The sequence below is a fragment of the Hyla sarda genome, chromosome 9, assembly GCF_029499605.1.
Source record: "Hyla sarda isolate aHylSar1 chromosome 9, aHylSar1.hap1, whole genome shotgun sequence".
Taxonomy (NCBI): domain Eukaryota; kingdom Metazoa; phylum Chordata; class Amphibia; order Anura; family Hylidae; genus Hyla; species Hyla sarda.
In genome coordinates this window covers 85,108,702-85,123,235 of record NC_079197.1, presented here as the reverse complement: position 1 = coordinate 85,123,235, position 14,534 = coordinate 85,108,702, and the positions used below count along the sequence as shown (strand labels likewise).

Sequence of the window (14,534 nt, the reverse complement as noted above, 5' to 3'; positions counted from 1 at the left end):
TGCACTGGCCTTTTAAATCTAGAGAAGGTGCAGCGCACGTGCCCTAGGAGGCGGGGGCGTGCGCACAGGGAAGCAAAGAGCCGGGAAGCAGCAGGTAATGAACAGGCCGCAATTCGCATGCGGGCGTGTCTCACGATGTGAATCGTGGTCCCGCCGGGAGAAGGAGGCGGCGGGTGCACACGGTCAGAGCACCAGAGCGCTCCCTGTGAGAACACTGTGGTAATACTGGTGATGAGGGGGGGGGGAAAGAAAAGAAAACTAAATGGAGTGCTTTATAACAATAATCCTAAAATCTTGCAGTTTTAACCCTGGCTACTGAGGCTCACAATAGACCAAATCATCCTACCTGTAGAAGAAACTTTTCAGCAGGTTTCTCATTATCATCACAGGCAGAATTACAATGACAGGTATCCCTATATGTAAGTAACAGAAGATCCCCCATTCACAATAGGTGATGTTCCCAAGTATAAATGGTCCATGTGACAGCTTTTAACATAGTGGAGCACAAGTTTAGGCAGTATGTCTGCGCCTAAAATAATGTACCAAAACAAGAAAAATTACAATATAAAAACTAGAACAGAATAGAAGAAATAATATTTATCTGAATATTGTTCTAATCAGTAACAAAAATCAAGGTGGCTCATATCCTTTAAAGGGTAGCTCCCACCATTTTTTTTTCTGTCCCTGCCTATTGCCCATCTCTCCCTAACCCCCTCCCTACTTTCAATTTTTTTTTTACCATATTAAAAAATGTCTTTTTGTCTGCCTGGTGCTCACTACCAGGCAGACTTCCCCAGCAGGAACGACGTCACTGATGTCTGCTGGGGGGGCCGACTTCCGCCCTTAGTTCATCTACACAGGGTGGCTCCAGCTGTTTTACCACTATCTATTGGCTGTCAAGGCATGCTGGGAGTTGTAGTGGTGAACCCCCCCCGAGAACAATACATTTGTTATGGCCATGGCGCTAATCATACCACCCACGTGAGTACTACAGCATATCAACAAAAAAAATTGGTGACAGTGCCCATTTAACTACAGTGCTGCCTTAGTACGTTAAAAACAATCATCTTACCGAAGTTATTTTAAGGGTTCCCGAGAATCATTCAGAAATATCTAATGTGTAAGAGAGTTATCTATAACTGTTAGATTGTGCTTTGGCAGTCTATGGAGCTGGGCATTATTGTTTGCCTTTTGTCTCAGCATCTGGTTTATTAAATTTAACATGGGCGGATGCTTTATTTTCTTAATGATTATAGAATAAACCATAATTTGAAGTCATAATGAACTTTATCTCAGTTGTAGTGCTTAAAGTCTGCCATTTTCTTTCTTTTTTTTAATCTTTTATTTTTAAAAGCCTTAAAATGAAACTGTAATTAGTTTCACCTGCACTAACCTGTTGGTACAGGTGTGTAATGCAGGTAACACTGATGAGAATGATACTTACCTGTCCCCATTCCATAGTCCTGTTGGCCCATCATGTTCCTTGTTCGGGCAGCCGACTTGGTGCACGGATGGAGCTTCAGGAGCACGATGACATCACCACTTCTGCTTCAACAGGCCTGCTCACAGTGGGGCCAAGCGGAGAAGCAGCAGGGATGATGTTAGCGTGCTTCTGAAGCTCCGCCCACTAACCAAGCCTGTCGCCCAAACAAGGGAGATAACGGGCCAACAGGACTATGAAATGGGTACAGGTAAGTATCGTTATCATCAGTCTTACACACCTGTACCAACAGGTTAGTGTGGGTAAAACTAAAGAAAGTTTCCCTCTTAAATCTAATTGGTCTGGCCAAATTAACCCCTTAAGGACGCTGCCCTTTTTCACCTTAAGGACTGAACCCTTTTTCGTAATTCTGACCACCGTCACTTTATGAATTAATAACTCGAAAACGCTTTTACCGAATATTCTGATTCTGATTGTTTTATTGTGACATATTCTACTTTATTTTGGTGGTAAATTTTCGGCGTTACTTGTATCCTTTTTTGGTGAAAAATCCCCAAATTTCATGAAAGTTATGAAAATTTTGCATTTTTCTAACTTTGAAGCTCTCTTCTTGTAAGGAAAATGGATACTCCCAATAAATTTTATTTTTATTCACAAATACAATATGTCCACTTTATGTTGGCATCATAAAATGGACATATTTTTGCTTTTTGAAAAAAATAGAGGGCTTCAAAATAGAGCAGCAATTTTCAAAAATTTCATGAAAATTGCAAAATCTGAAGGGACAGATGTTACAGAACTACAACTCCCAGCAAGCCTGGGCAGTCTAGGCAGGCTGAGAGTTGTAGTTTGGCAACATCTGGAGGGCTACCGTTTGGGCACCACTGTAACAGTGGTCTCCAAACTGTGACCCTCCAGATGTTGCAAAACTACAACTCCCAGCATGCCCAGACAGCCTTTGCCTTTCTGGGCATGCTGGGAGTTGCAGTTTGGCCTTCCTAGTGGCTGCCACAGTAAAGATCACTTTACTTTCACTTTCATTGCCCCACCTTCGTTTCCCTACCTGTGCCTGTCTCCAGTGACGATCGGGGTCCCCACGCATTTTCTCCTCCAGGTACCGGCCTCCATCTTCTCCCCATGTTCCCCACGACATCCAGGGGTGGGCAGAATGGGGGGTTGCCATGGCAACCCACTGTCCTGCGCTGCCATTGGTCAGAATCAGTGCTGACCAATGGCAGGGGATAGGAGGAGATCGCAGCACTGTGACCTCGCTCCTAGCCCTCAGGATGATCGGATCACCAGAGACCCGATCAGCCCGGAATAGCAGAAAATCGCATGTCTGAATTGACATGCGATTTTCTGCGATCGCCGACATGGGGGGGTCTCAGAACCCCCCCTGGGCGATGTGCCGGGATGCTTGCTGAATGATTCCAGCAGGCATCCCGGTCCGGTCCCCAACCGGCTAGCGGCGGGGACCGGAATTCCCACGGGCGTATGCCCTACGTTCTTAAGGACTCGGGATGCAGGGCGTATGCATACGCCCGGCATCCTGAAGAGGTAAAACAGTGCGGGTCCAGGTGCAACCCACAATTCTCAGTGATTCACAAGTGCTAACTGTGGCCACTAACATTTTGCAATTCACTGATAATTGTGGGCTGTATCTGTACTTTCTACAGCAGGAGATCTTCTATATGGGGATTTGCTTTTATTCTGGACAGTTCCTGACAAGGACAGAGGTGGCAGCCGAGAGCACTGTGGTCAGAATGGAAAGAACCACACAACTTTCTCTGTAGTATACAGAAGCTGCTAAGTACTGAAAGGCTACAGATTTTTAAGTAGAAGTAATTTACAAATCTGTTTAACTTTTTGGCACCAGTTGATTTGAAAACATATCTTTTCTACTGGAGTACCCCTTTAAATGTACGTCTTAGTGCCCTGATACATAATGCACCAGGACATACATTTATCTCCTGAGCGACATTCTAACTATGAAGCTGGCTCGCTTCATAGACTGTGAGTGCATTCACAGTCAATGACGTTATCACAATACTTAAGAGTCATAATCACAGTTCCCTTAACCATTTGGCACCCCTGCAACATGTATGAGAAGGTATATTTGATTTGAATGCCAGCCAGAGGTCAAGTCACTTGCACTATGTGGGTGCCAAGTATGATCTGCTATGTTGTGTTTTTTATTTATTTATTATTAAGCCCCCTCCTCCAATAAAAATTTTAAACATCCCCCTTTTTTATTTTTTAAATAAATAAAAAATCCCATATTTAGTACCTCCACATACAGAAATGTCTGGACTATTAAAAAAGGTATGTTTATGATTCTGTACAGTGAATGGTGTAAATATAAAATACTTAAAAAAAATTCCAAAGTCCACTGACTTTTGGTTACATTACATCCCAAGACAAAATTTCAATTTAATGTGTTTGTGCCATGCATTTTATAGTAAAATGAAAGGTGTCAGTGCAAATTAAAATTGATCCAAGTAGGAGAAATAGGGAAGAGGGAACTCCAGCTCCACAATGGATAAAATTTAACCTTTAATGGTACATGTAAAAAATCCAAAAATGAACAAAAAAGACAAACAGTGCTCTGGTGAGTTAAAACGCACGTCCACCGACGCGTTTCGGACCGCTAACAGTCCTTGGTCCGAAACGCGGCGGTAGACGTGGGTTTTAACTCACCAGAGCACTGTTTGTCTTTTTTGTTCATTTTTGGATTTTTTACATGTACCATTAAAGGTTAAATTTTATCCATTGTGGAGCTGGAGTTCCCTCTTCCCCATTTCTCCTACTTGGATCAGCTGGTTCACTGAGGATATGGCTCGGCTTTCCGCTCTCGTGCTCCCTGCAGATGTATCTCCTTGACCTAATGGCACCCATGGTGAGCTGGAGTCTCTCTTTTTTTTTTTTTTTTTTTTTGTTATACAAATTAAAATTGGTCTTGCACAAAACAACTGTTCATATGAGCCTGTGGATTGAAAAATAAGAGTTATGGCTCTTAAAAGGCGAGGAGGAAAAAACAAAAATGCAACAATTAAAATTGACTGTATGCTCCAGGTCAAAATGGGTTGTGTCCTTAAGAGTTAAAGTGGTAAGTCCAGGTACATTCTGCAATTCAGAATTGCTACTGTGGATAGCAATGCATGTAAGAGTGTTGTGATGCACTATTTTATGGTTTTTCTTAGTTATAAGTCCTTCCTTTTATGGTTAGTCAAATATCTTATTGTATAGTCTCCTGGAGGGTATATGGTCAAGCATCCTACTGTACTTTTACTAGCAATTACTAAGTCACCACTGTTCTTAGAACAACTACTCCATCTATGTTACCAAAGTTAGAATTGTATAAAAAATTGGGATAATACATGGCATATGTAAAATGAAAGATGTCACAGCTGAGGACCATCTGTGGAGATATTTGTAGTGTGGAATGGCTGGTTGGCTTTCACCGCCTTGTAAAAAGGGAAATTGGATATTAGTTTAAATCATCTGAAAATGTTAACCCACAATAGGAAATATTTTTCCATTTTAAAAATAGATGGGAATAATAATCTGTTCAGGTCCAAGCTTCGGACCTCTTGTATCCTGCATTACAAAGACTACCCATTGATTTGAATGTATAGTGTTTGTCCAAAATGGAGAACCACTTTAAGGTTTCACATAGTATTTTAGGCTGTAATAGTAATAGCATTTATAGTATTCTCTGTCAATTAAATGTTACATATACAGTATATTAAAACTTCAGACAAAAAGTTTTATTCAGTGTCCTTCTTACTTATTGCTGCAAATCCTAAGATACTGCATCATCTTTTTGCAGGCCTCTGCTGAAGCTTTTGCACAGCGAATGCCTTAAAGGAGTACTGGAGCCTAATACAACTTATCCCCTAAGTGTCTGATCGCAGTGGGTTCAAACTCTGGGACCCCCCGCAATCTCCTGTACGCACTGCCGCGGCTACTAAACGCGGCTCTCTACTTGCAGGGGGCGTGTTGGCCGCAGTATGACGCATTGGCCGACACACCCCCTCCATGTATCTCTTTCGGAGAGGTGGAGATGCAGCTTTCATGCATGCCCGCCTCTCCCCGCCTCTCCCAGAGAGTTCAATGGAGGGGGAAAGTCTGTTGACCTCCTAGTAAGGCCGATGATACGAACATTAGCCGCGCAGAACCGGGATTGTGCCAGGTTCCCGTATGGGAGACCGCAGGGGATTCCAGTGGTCGGACCCCTAGTGATCAGACACTTATTCCCTATCCTGCGGATAGGGGATAAATTGTCTATGGCTCCAATACTCCTTTAAGGTTTGCCTGAAGATTATGGTGGGTACTTGGGATGGGAAAATACTAGGAAAGGGGACTTTAGAGTTGACAGGATAGATAAAATAAAAGTTTATAGTAGTATTCCCATTATAGCATCTTTGATACATGATTCATAAATGTGACAGCAGCTAAGAGATAAGAGGTAAGAAGACCACAGCCAAAGTGGAAAAGGTTATGAATGTAATAGGATAGGACAGTTCATTCATTTTATGGTCACCTGGCCATTCAGCAGTATTTTATGTTTTGCAGGTTGTGAGCAGTCTAATAACCTCCTGTAACAGCAACCAGTCAGGAATTTTCTTCTGCATAGCAAAAAACAATGATGGGATGGATGAGCGATTTATGCATTTCATTCTATCAGGTGATCATTTATAGGATTCTACTATTAATGCATATTTACTGTATATTTTGTTTTTTCAAAGGGGTACTTTTTTTTTTTTAAATGAACTGGTGCCAGAAAGTTAAACAGATTTGTAAATGACTTCTATTTAAAAATTTTAATCTTTCCAGTACTTATTAGCAGCTGTATGCTACAGAAGAAATTCTTGTCTTTTTGAATTTCTTTTTATCTTGTCCACAGAGCCCCCTGCTGACACCCCTGTCTGTGTCAGGAACTGTCCAGAGCCGCATAGGTTTGCTATGGGATTTTCTCCTACTCTTGACAGTTCCTGATACGGGCATCAGGTGTCAGCATAGAGCACTGTGGACAAGACAAAAAAGAAAAGAATTTCCTTTGTAGCATACAGCTGCTAATAAGTACTGGAAGGACAAATATGTTTTAATAGAAGTAATTTCCAAATCTGTTTAACTTTCTGGCACCAGTTGATTAAAAAAAAAAAATTTCCACCAGAGTACCCCTTTAAATTACCTTTTCCTCTCTACTGCATCTGCTGACATGAATGCCACTCAATGTAATGTGGAAGCACACAGGTCTGTACATGTACCCCCATCTCTCCCTCATACATTGTACAGAGAGTATGTCCCCTCGAGATAGTTACAGGATTTACCGGGCGCACCCTTTCTGTTCCATTGCCTGTAAAAAACTGCTAAACACTGAGCTTTTACCCAGAACAAAAAGTTCTTTAAAGACAATGTACACTAAATGGGGATTAAAGTTAAAGTCAAACTCTGGGTATCAGCCTTGGGGTGTCTAGATTTTTACTAAATTTGGTTGATTTTTTTTTAACAGAGAGTGAGAACAATTTTCATCAGATATTTGTTTATTTCATTGTGACTGTGGACATTATTCTTACAATGAATAAACAGATCAACAGTATGAGGATTTATACTAAGCGGAGTTTATTTTGGACAGGATTATACCATGTACTTACTGTTATGCTGATTCAGAAATGGATCCTCCTTGTACATACACATCAACCTTAAACAGCTGTAATGAATAAGGCACAAAATTATTTTTTCATGTGGTTTTCATACACACAAACACTTCACCACACAGAATCTGTTCTGCTTTCTGTCTTATTTCAAAGTGGCAGCTTTACCATCTTCATTTTTATGCCTTTCACTGAAAGATCTGAAGCAATGAACTCAAGAACTCACATAAGGCTATACCAAATTTATCCTATTAGTGTGATTTAGACTATAGAGTGACTTGAATTTAGCCACCCACTGTGTTGAAAAGATCAGTCAAAACAATCATTAAACTGATCATAATGGGATAACTTGGGCAGTTTCTGGTATATCATTACAGGTTCTATAATAGTTTACACTACTAGTACAGACTGGGTTTTCAAGGTAGGTGGATAGTAAGTGTTTTAAACCTTAACAAACATACATGTACGTCAAATGCTAGGAAAGGAAAATGGAGTGGAATCAAGTCCATTTATCCTACTAGATGCCATAGTCAGGAGAGACCGCAGCATCTAGGGGGCTAGATAGCCGGTGGCAGTCTCCTCTATTATCCGATCACTTCCACCCCTTCCACCACAATGCAGTGTACACAGTGGTTATGATGAAGGCAGCCTAGTAAATAACAAAAAAATTTAAAACTAAGTTAACAGTAAAAAAAACATAAAAAAACTTTTCTTATTTATCATATGAAAAAAAATCTAATAACATATTTATTCTTGCTGCATTTAGGAATGTCTGAACTATTTAAATATAATGTTATTTATCAGAGCCAGCATTGCAAAAAACATGCATTAGAAAGTTGTGAAAGGAAAATGAAGGCCAATATGATTCCAATGAAAACACCCCACAAAAATTAGCCCCGTAAAAGCTCAGTGAATGAAAAAATAAAGGAACCAGAATTTGATGATGCAGAACAATTTTTTAAGTTTTTACATATTTGGTCATTTTAATTGTACAGGCCCATAGAATGAAGGCAGCATGCCATTATTACTGCATGATAATCGTAGACATAGATTAGATATCCCATTACACCCTAGCAGTAGCAAAGGGTTAATCTTTTGAAATGTATCGACACTAGCTTTACAGATACACAAATAACCTTTTAGTATATTTCAGCCTCTACCTCTGTATTAGCTGTACACTGATTCCATATCCGCAGACATAGGGAGGGACACTTAAGTGCTGTGCCGGTCAAGCATGTTATTACTCAACTACAGATCTTGCATTCCCATATGTTATGACTTTACAGGAGGCACATGTGAATAGCTTTAGGGTCATTCCTATGGGCAGAGCCAAGGAAAAAGAGCATTGGTAAAGCTAGAGAACAGAACTGAGCTTCGTAGGATAATATTGTCTGATCGTTAAAACATTTTGAGGCATATTGCTATCCTGGGAATGTATGATAATATGGCAGAAAATGCAGCTAATGTTAACTTCCAAAACTCAGGTGCTCTCCAGATAGGGACTGACATCTGGCAGGCACAGTCTTCGGCTTATAATACCAATATTAAGATTGGATTGATTTTCAAGGTTTATAAAAATATTAACTGGCCTTAAACAGAACAATGTGTTTTAGGGTCTCCAGAAAGGTCAGGCCCTCTATATCAAGCTTATAAGCCAACAAGGACAGTATGTCTTTCTGAAGCCCAATCTGGGACCTCAATTATTTGCTATAATGGAAAAGAGGTGGAAAGAATAGCTTATGGGCTGTGAGGATGACATACGTTTGTAGACAATAGTGGTGACTGCAAAATTCACCAACAACCTGTAATGTTTGTCTTGGTTATGTTCAGACACGGCCATTGGATTTAGGTTGTGTCTGAACAGTTTGATGTTTCCTGGCTAGGTAATAGTTAAAGCTTTTGTCCTTTCACCAAATGGCTGTGCAGGTGTGTCTAGATATCTCCAGCTCAGTCTAGGTTCTGAGCTGGTGATTTACATGCTGCTATGAAGTTGTTAGTGCAACACGCCTTGTCTGTTTGTGCTTTAATGCTACTATTTCTGCCTTAGCATGCACTTTGTATTTATCATTGAGATGTTCTGGCTTTTTAGCCATGGTTATATAGCATGCTCATAGTAGATTTTATTCTGTGTTTGATTAGTCGGTTTTTAGGATTAGTATGTCCTTTCTGCTTAGTAGCTGTTCACACTGTGTGTGTTTTCTTGTATCCGTTTTCTGAGTTTTTGTAACAAGACATCCCTGTTACCTTTTCATGGGACCCTGGGGAATTAAGAATTAGTACAAGATATCTCCGTGCTCCATGATGGATTCTGGAAGACTGGATTCTAGTATCAAGACATTCCCGTGTTACTGGAGGCTTTCTGGGGGATTGAGTTTTTATTCCTGTTTGTTCCTGGAGTCTACGCTGACCATTTCCCAGTCTTGTGTTCTGGATCTAATCTGTTTGTTAGTTATCTGTGTCCAGTGTGAACAGTGTTCTATATTTATATCCTGTTTGGGGGATCTGATCTTAAGCGTTTGTTAGTACATGCATTGATCATAGAGTTCATGATCACTGAATTAGTGTTTCCTGTGTGCTTTACCATTGGTCTATAGTGTCCTCTGTGCTTACTCACTGATCTGTGTCCTCTGAACGTTATCTGTTCATGTTAGTTATCTCAGTCCAGTATTTATAGTGTTCTATGTTTCTGTATATGGACATATGTCTTTTTTCAACCATACTAACTATGTAACTATGGAATGTTTCTGGCTCGTGACAGACTGTATATTATGTGTTTTTATGCCACTGCACTTTACCGCAGGGAGGGACCAACGCTCAGTTGTCGATCCATTGGTTAGGATGGATGGGCAAGTAGGCAGGGAGAGTGTTTTTAGAGTCAGTTTAGGGCTCACTCTCCCTGTCTCCCCCAGTCGGTCCTGACACAACCACTAGGAAAATGTACAGGGTTGGCCATTTATATTGATACACCTTAATAAAATGGGAATGGTTGGTGATATTAACTTCCTGTTTGTGGCAACTTTGTATATGTGAGGGGGGAAACTTTTCAAGATGGGTGGTGACTATGGCGGCCATTTTGAAGTTGGCCATTTTGAATCCAACTTTTGTTTTTTCAATAGGAAGAGGGTCATGTGAAACATCAAACTCATTTGAAATTTCACAAGAAAAACAATGATGTGCTTGGTTTTAACGTAACTTTATTCTTTCATAAGTTATTTACAAGTTTCTGACAACTTATAAAATGTGTTCAATGTGCTGCCCATTGTGTTGGATTGTCAATGCAACCCTCTTCTCCCACTCTTCACACACTGATAGCAACACCGCAGGAGAAATGCTAGCACAGGCTTCCAGTATCCGCAGTTTCAGGTGCTGCAGAATGGGCAAAACAAAAATTGCAACAGGACCCTCAGTTTACGCAGAAGATTTTGTTCAGTGATGAGGCAAACTTTTATGTGAATGGTAAAGTTAACAAAAAAAACACCGCTATTGGTCTGACACTAACTCACATTGGATAGATCCCACCAAGACTGTTGGAACACAACAATTGATGGTATGGTGTGGTATATGGGGTACAAAGATAGTGGGACCATTCTTCATCAATGGAAACCTCAAGGCCACTGGATATGCAAAATTGCTACATGATGATGTGTGTCCCTCTTTATGCACTGAAGCTGACACGTTCCCTGAGTTTTTCCAGCAAGATGGTGCACCACCACATGGGTGTCAGGTCCGAGCATTCCTAGATGAACAGTTTCCTGGAAAGTGGATTGGTCGTTGTGGGCCAGTTGAACGGCCCCCTAGATCTCCCGATCTGACCCCCTTAGACTTTTATCTTTGGAGTCATCTGAAGGCAATTGTCTATGCTGTGAAGATACGAGATGTGCAGCACCTGAAACTACGGATACTGGAAGCCTGTGCTAGCATTTTTCCTGCTGTGTTGCTATCAGTGTGTGAAGAGTGGGAGAAGAGGGTTGCATTGACAATCCAACACAATGGGCAGCACACATGAACACATTTTATAAGTGGTCAGAAACCTGTAAATAACTCATGACATAATAAAGTTACGTTAAAACCAAGCACATCATTGTTTTTCTTGTGAAATTCCCAATAAGTTTGATGTGTCACATGACCATCTTCCTATAGAAAAAACAAAAGTTGGATTAAAAATGGCCAACTTCAAAATGGCCGCCATGGTCGCCACCCATATTGAAAAGTTTCCGCCCTCACATATACTAATGCCACAACCAGGAAGTTAATATCACCAACCATTCCCATTTTATTAAGGTGCATCCATATAAATGGCCCACCCTGTAGTATTCCACAACCTCTGTTAAAGTGAATAGGCAGCCTTGTAACTTTGCACTTTGTTGTGGCTTTCCATCACAAATGTCAAAGTTTTTAAGGGTAGGACTATGCACATTAAATAAGCATATACAGGATTTAAAGGGATACTAATGCCTGAAATAAAAGTATTACAAAAAAGAAAGTTGCCGTCTTTGAGACCTTCTGTCTAAATCCAAGAACAATTCTGAAACTCCATCTCATTCCAATTCCCAGCATCTTTGCCAGAAATTGGCTGTGGGTATGGTTAAAATGTGAGGCTAAGCTCAGCAATACAAAGCTGTGGATCATTCCAACCCCAACCATTTTCCTAAGTTTTTTCTTCACCTGCTCTAGCACTGGAGAGTGGGGCTAGACTACATGGACATATACACATCTATTGTGTCTGTATACTGTGCATTGCAAATGGAACTGAGCTAAGAGAAAGACATTTCTTCATTTACCCTTAGTGTCCCTTTTATGAACTCTCCATTGGCCATTTTACTGACACTCCTATTACAATAAAATATAATAAATATAATAAAAATGTAAGATATTTTGGAAACTACATTTATGTCCTACAAACACCTAGCAGTTTCATAAACAGAGTGTGATATAGTCTACACATAACTAATGGCCCTTTAGCCATAACTAATTGGAAATATATTCTTTTGCCAACGTAAGAGACTATAATAAAATGAAATAAAATATACCCGTTATGAAATCTCTTCTCCTGTAGTCAGTTTTTTAAAAAGATTTTATTGAGATTGTCAGACTAGTAGAATAGGAAAATGATACATAAGACTTAACTTTTACTCAAATCATAAATAAAATATTTGGGTACACAAAACTGACAACAATAGGTAGGAAAAGGGATACAGGGTACAGGTGAAACCCTAAACTATAGTCCCTAATACACAGAAAAGCTTCTATTTCCTAAGTGTGGAGAAGGAGAGGATTGGTATATAAATAAAGTATAACATATACAGGTGGCAAACCTCTCTTGCCAACATGTTTCACCCCTGGAGTAATCAGGGATAAGAGGAAACCACAATGTTACAGAAGATGATAAATACAGTGTACCACCTAGACAATACTAGGTATAATTAATAGTGATCAGATAGATAGAGACAGAGCAGGTAAATAGGCATCCCAAATTGAGGAGGAGTCTGTGTCAGTCAGGGTCAGGTATATGTCATAAAGGTCTTTGAGTGAGACATTCATTTGGTATGATACAATGTAACACAATCATAGATATAATCACAATATTCAAAATAGATAAATACATTTGTGACCATTATATTTATAAGCTGTAGATGAGCTTCATTGATGTGTTATAGAATAAAGCCACAATCTACTGGGCTTAGATAAGGTGAAAGAGCGCTTCCATTAACCCCTTAAGGACGCAAGACGTAAATGTACGTCCTGGTGCGGTGGTACTTAACGCACCAGGACGTACATTTACGTCCTGTGCATAACCGATGTCCGTGTCATGCGCGGCTGATCCCGGCTGCTGATCGCAGCCAGGGACCCGCCGGCAATGGCCGACGCCCGCGATCTCGCGGGCGTCCGCCATTAACCCCTCAGGTGCCGGGATCAATACAGATCCCGGCATCTGCAGCAGTGCGCGATTTCAATGAATGATCTGATCGCCCGCAGCGCTGCTGCGGGGATCCGATCATTCAGAATGCCGCACAGAGGTCCCCTCACCTTCCTGCTTCCGGCTCCCGGCGTCTTCTGCTCTGGTCTGTGATCGAGCAGACCAGAACAGAAGATAGCCGATAACACTGATCTGTTCCATGTCCTATACATAGAACAGATCAGTATTAGCAATCATGGTATTGCTATGAATAGTCCCCTATGGGGACTATTCAAGCGTAAAAAAAAATGTAAAAAAATGTAAAAGTAAAAGTTAAAAAAAAGTGAAAAATCCCCTCCCCCAATAAAAAAGTAAAACGTCCGGTTTTTCCTATTTTACCCCCAAAAAGCGTAAAAAATTAATTTTATAGACATATTTGGTATTGCCGTGTGCGTAAATGTCTGAACTATTAAAATAAAATGTTAATGATCCCATACGGTGAACGGCGTGAACGTAAAAAAAAATTGCTACTTTTTTAATACATTTTATTAAAAAAAATTATAAAAAATGTATTAAAAGTTTTTTATATGCAAATGTGGTATCAAAAACAAGTACAGATCGTGGCGCAAAAAATGAGCCCTCATTCCGCCACTTATACGGAAAAATAAAAAAGTTATAGGTCATCAAAATAAAGGGATTATAAACATACTAATTTGGTTAAAAAGTTTGTGATTTTTTTTAAGCACAACAATAATATAAACGTATGTAATAATGGGTATCATTTTAATCGTATTGACCCTCAAAATTAAGAACACACATCATTTTTGCCATAAATTGTACGGCGTGAAAATGAAACCTTCCAAAATTAGCAAAATTAGCAAAATTGCGTTTTTCTTTTTAATTTCCCCACTAAAATAGTGTTTTTTGGTTGCGCCATACATTTTATGATATAATGAGTTATGTCATTACAAAGGACAACTGATCGCACAAAAAACAAGCCCACATACTAGTCTGTGGATGAAAATATAAAAGAGTTATGATTTTTAGAAGGCGAGGAGGAAAAAATGAAAACGTCCTTAATGCCAAAATGGGCTGAGTCCTTAAGGGGTTAATGAGACCACATAGATGTTAGAGAACACAGACTCCTAGTGATAGTGCACAAAAGTAACTGAGCGGTGTGTGGCAAAAAACAGGTCCATCAGGACACTGGAACCTGAATGTTTTAGATTTATGCAACCTGCAGGGTCCCCAAAAACCTAATGATTTTATAGGTAGATGGTCAAGCAGTATAAAGGTAGGGCCAGGTCCATCCAGATGCCGGACCAAGTAAGGGAGGGATCAATGTTCCATGAAGACCTGTATTTAAGATACTCTCACCAAGGGTTCACTATCATATTGGGTTCTGGTTGCCCTTATAAATTACCAGAAGTGGGTTGATGATTAACTAGAGTAAAGTCAGCTGACAGATATATGGGGCAGGTTTGGGAAATTAAATGTTCTCTTTTTTAATGTTTTCATTGGAACATTGCCAGTCTTCATC

General features: G+C 40.1%; 1 protein-coding gene across 3 annotated transcripts in view; it reads left to right on the top strand.

Annotated features, from left to right (window-relative positions):
* LOC130290908 (vascular endothelial growth factor receptor kdr-like) overlaps positions 1-14,534 on the top strand; it is a 264,735-nt gene that overhangs the window by 176,036 nt on the left and 74,165 nt on the right. For all 3 annotated transcript variants that reach the window (XM_056539116.1, XM_056539117.1, XM_056539118.1), the window contains one exon: positions 6,017-6,128. In XM_056539116.1, coding sequence (XP_056395091.1) covers positions 6,017-6,128 — 112 coding nt within the window. The remainder of the gene's footprint in view (positions 1-6,016; positions 6,129-14,534) is intronic.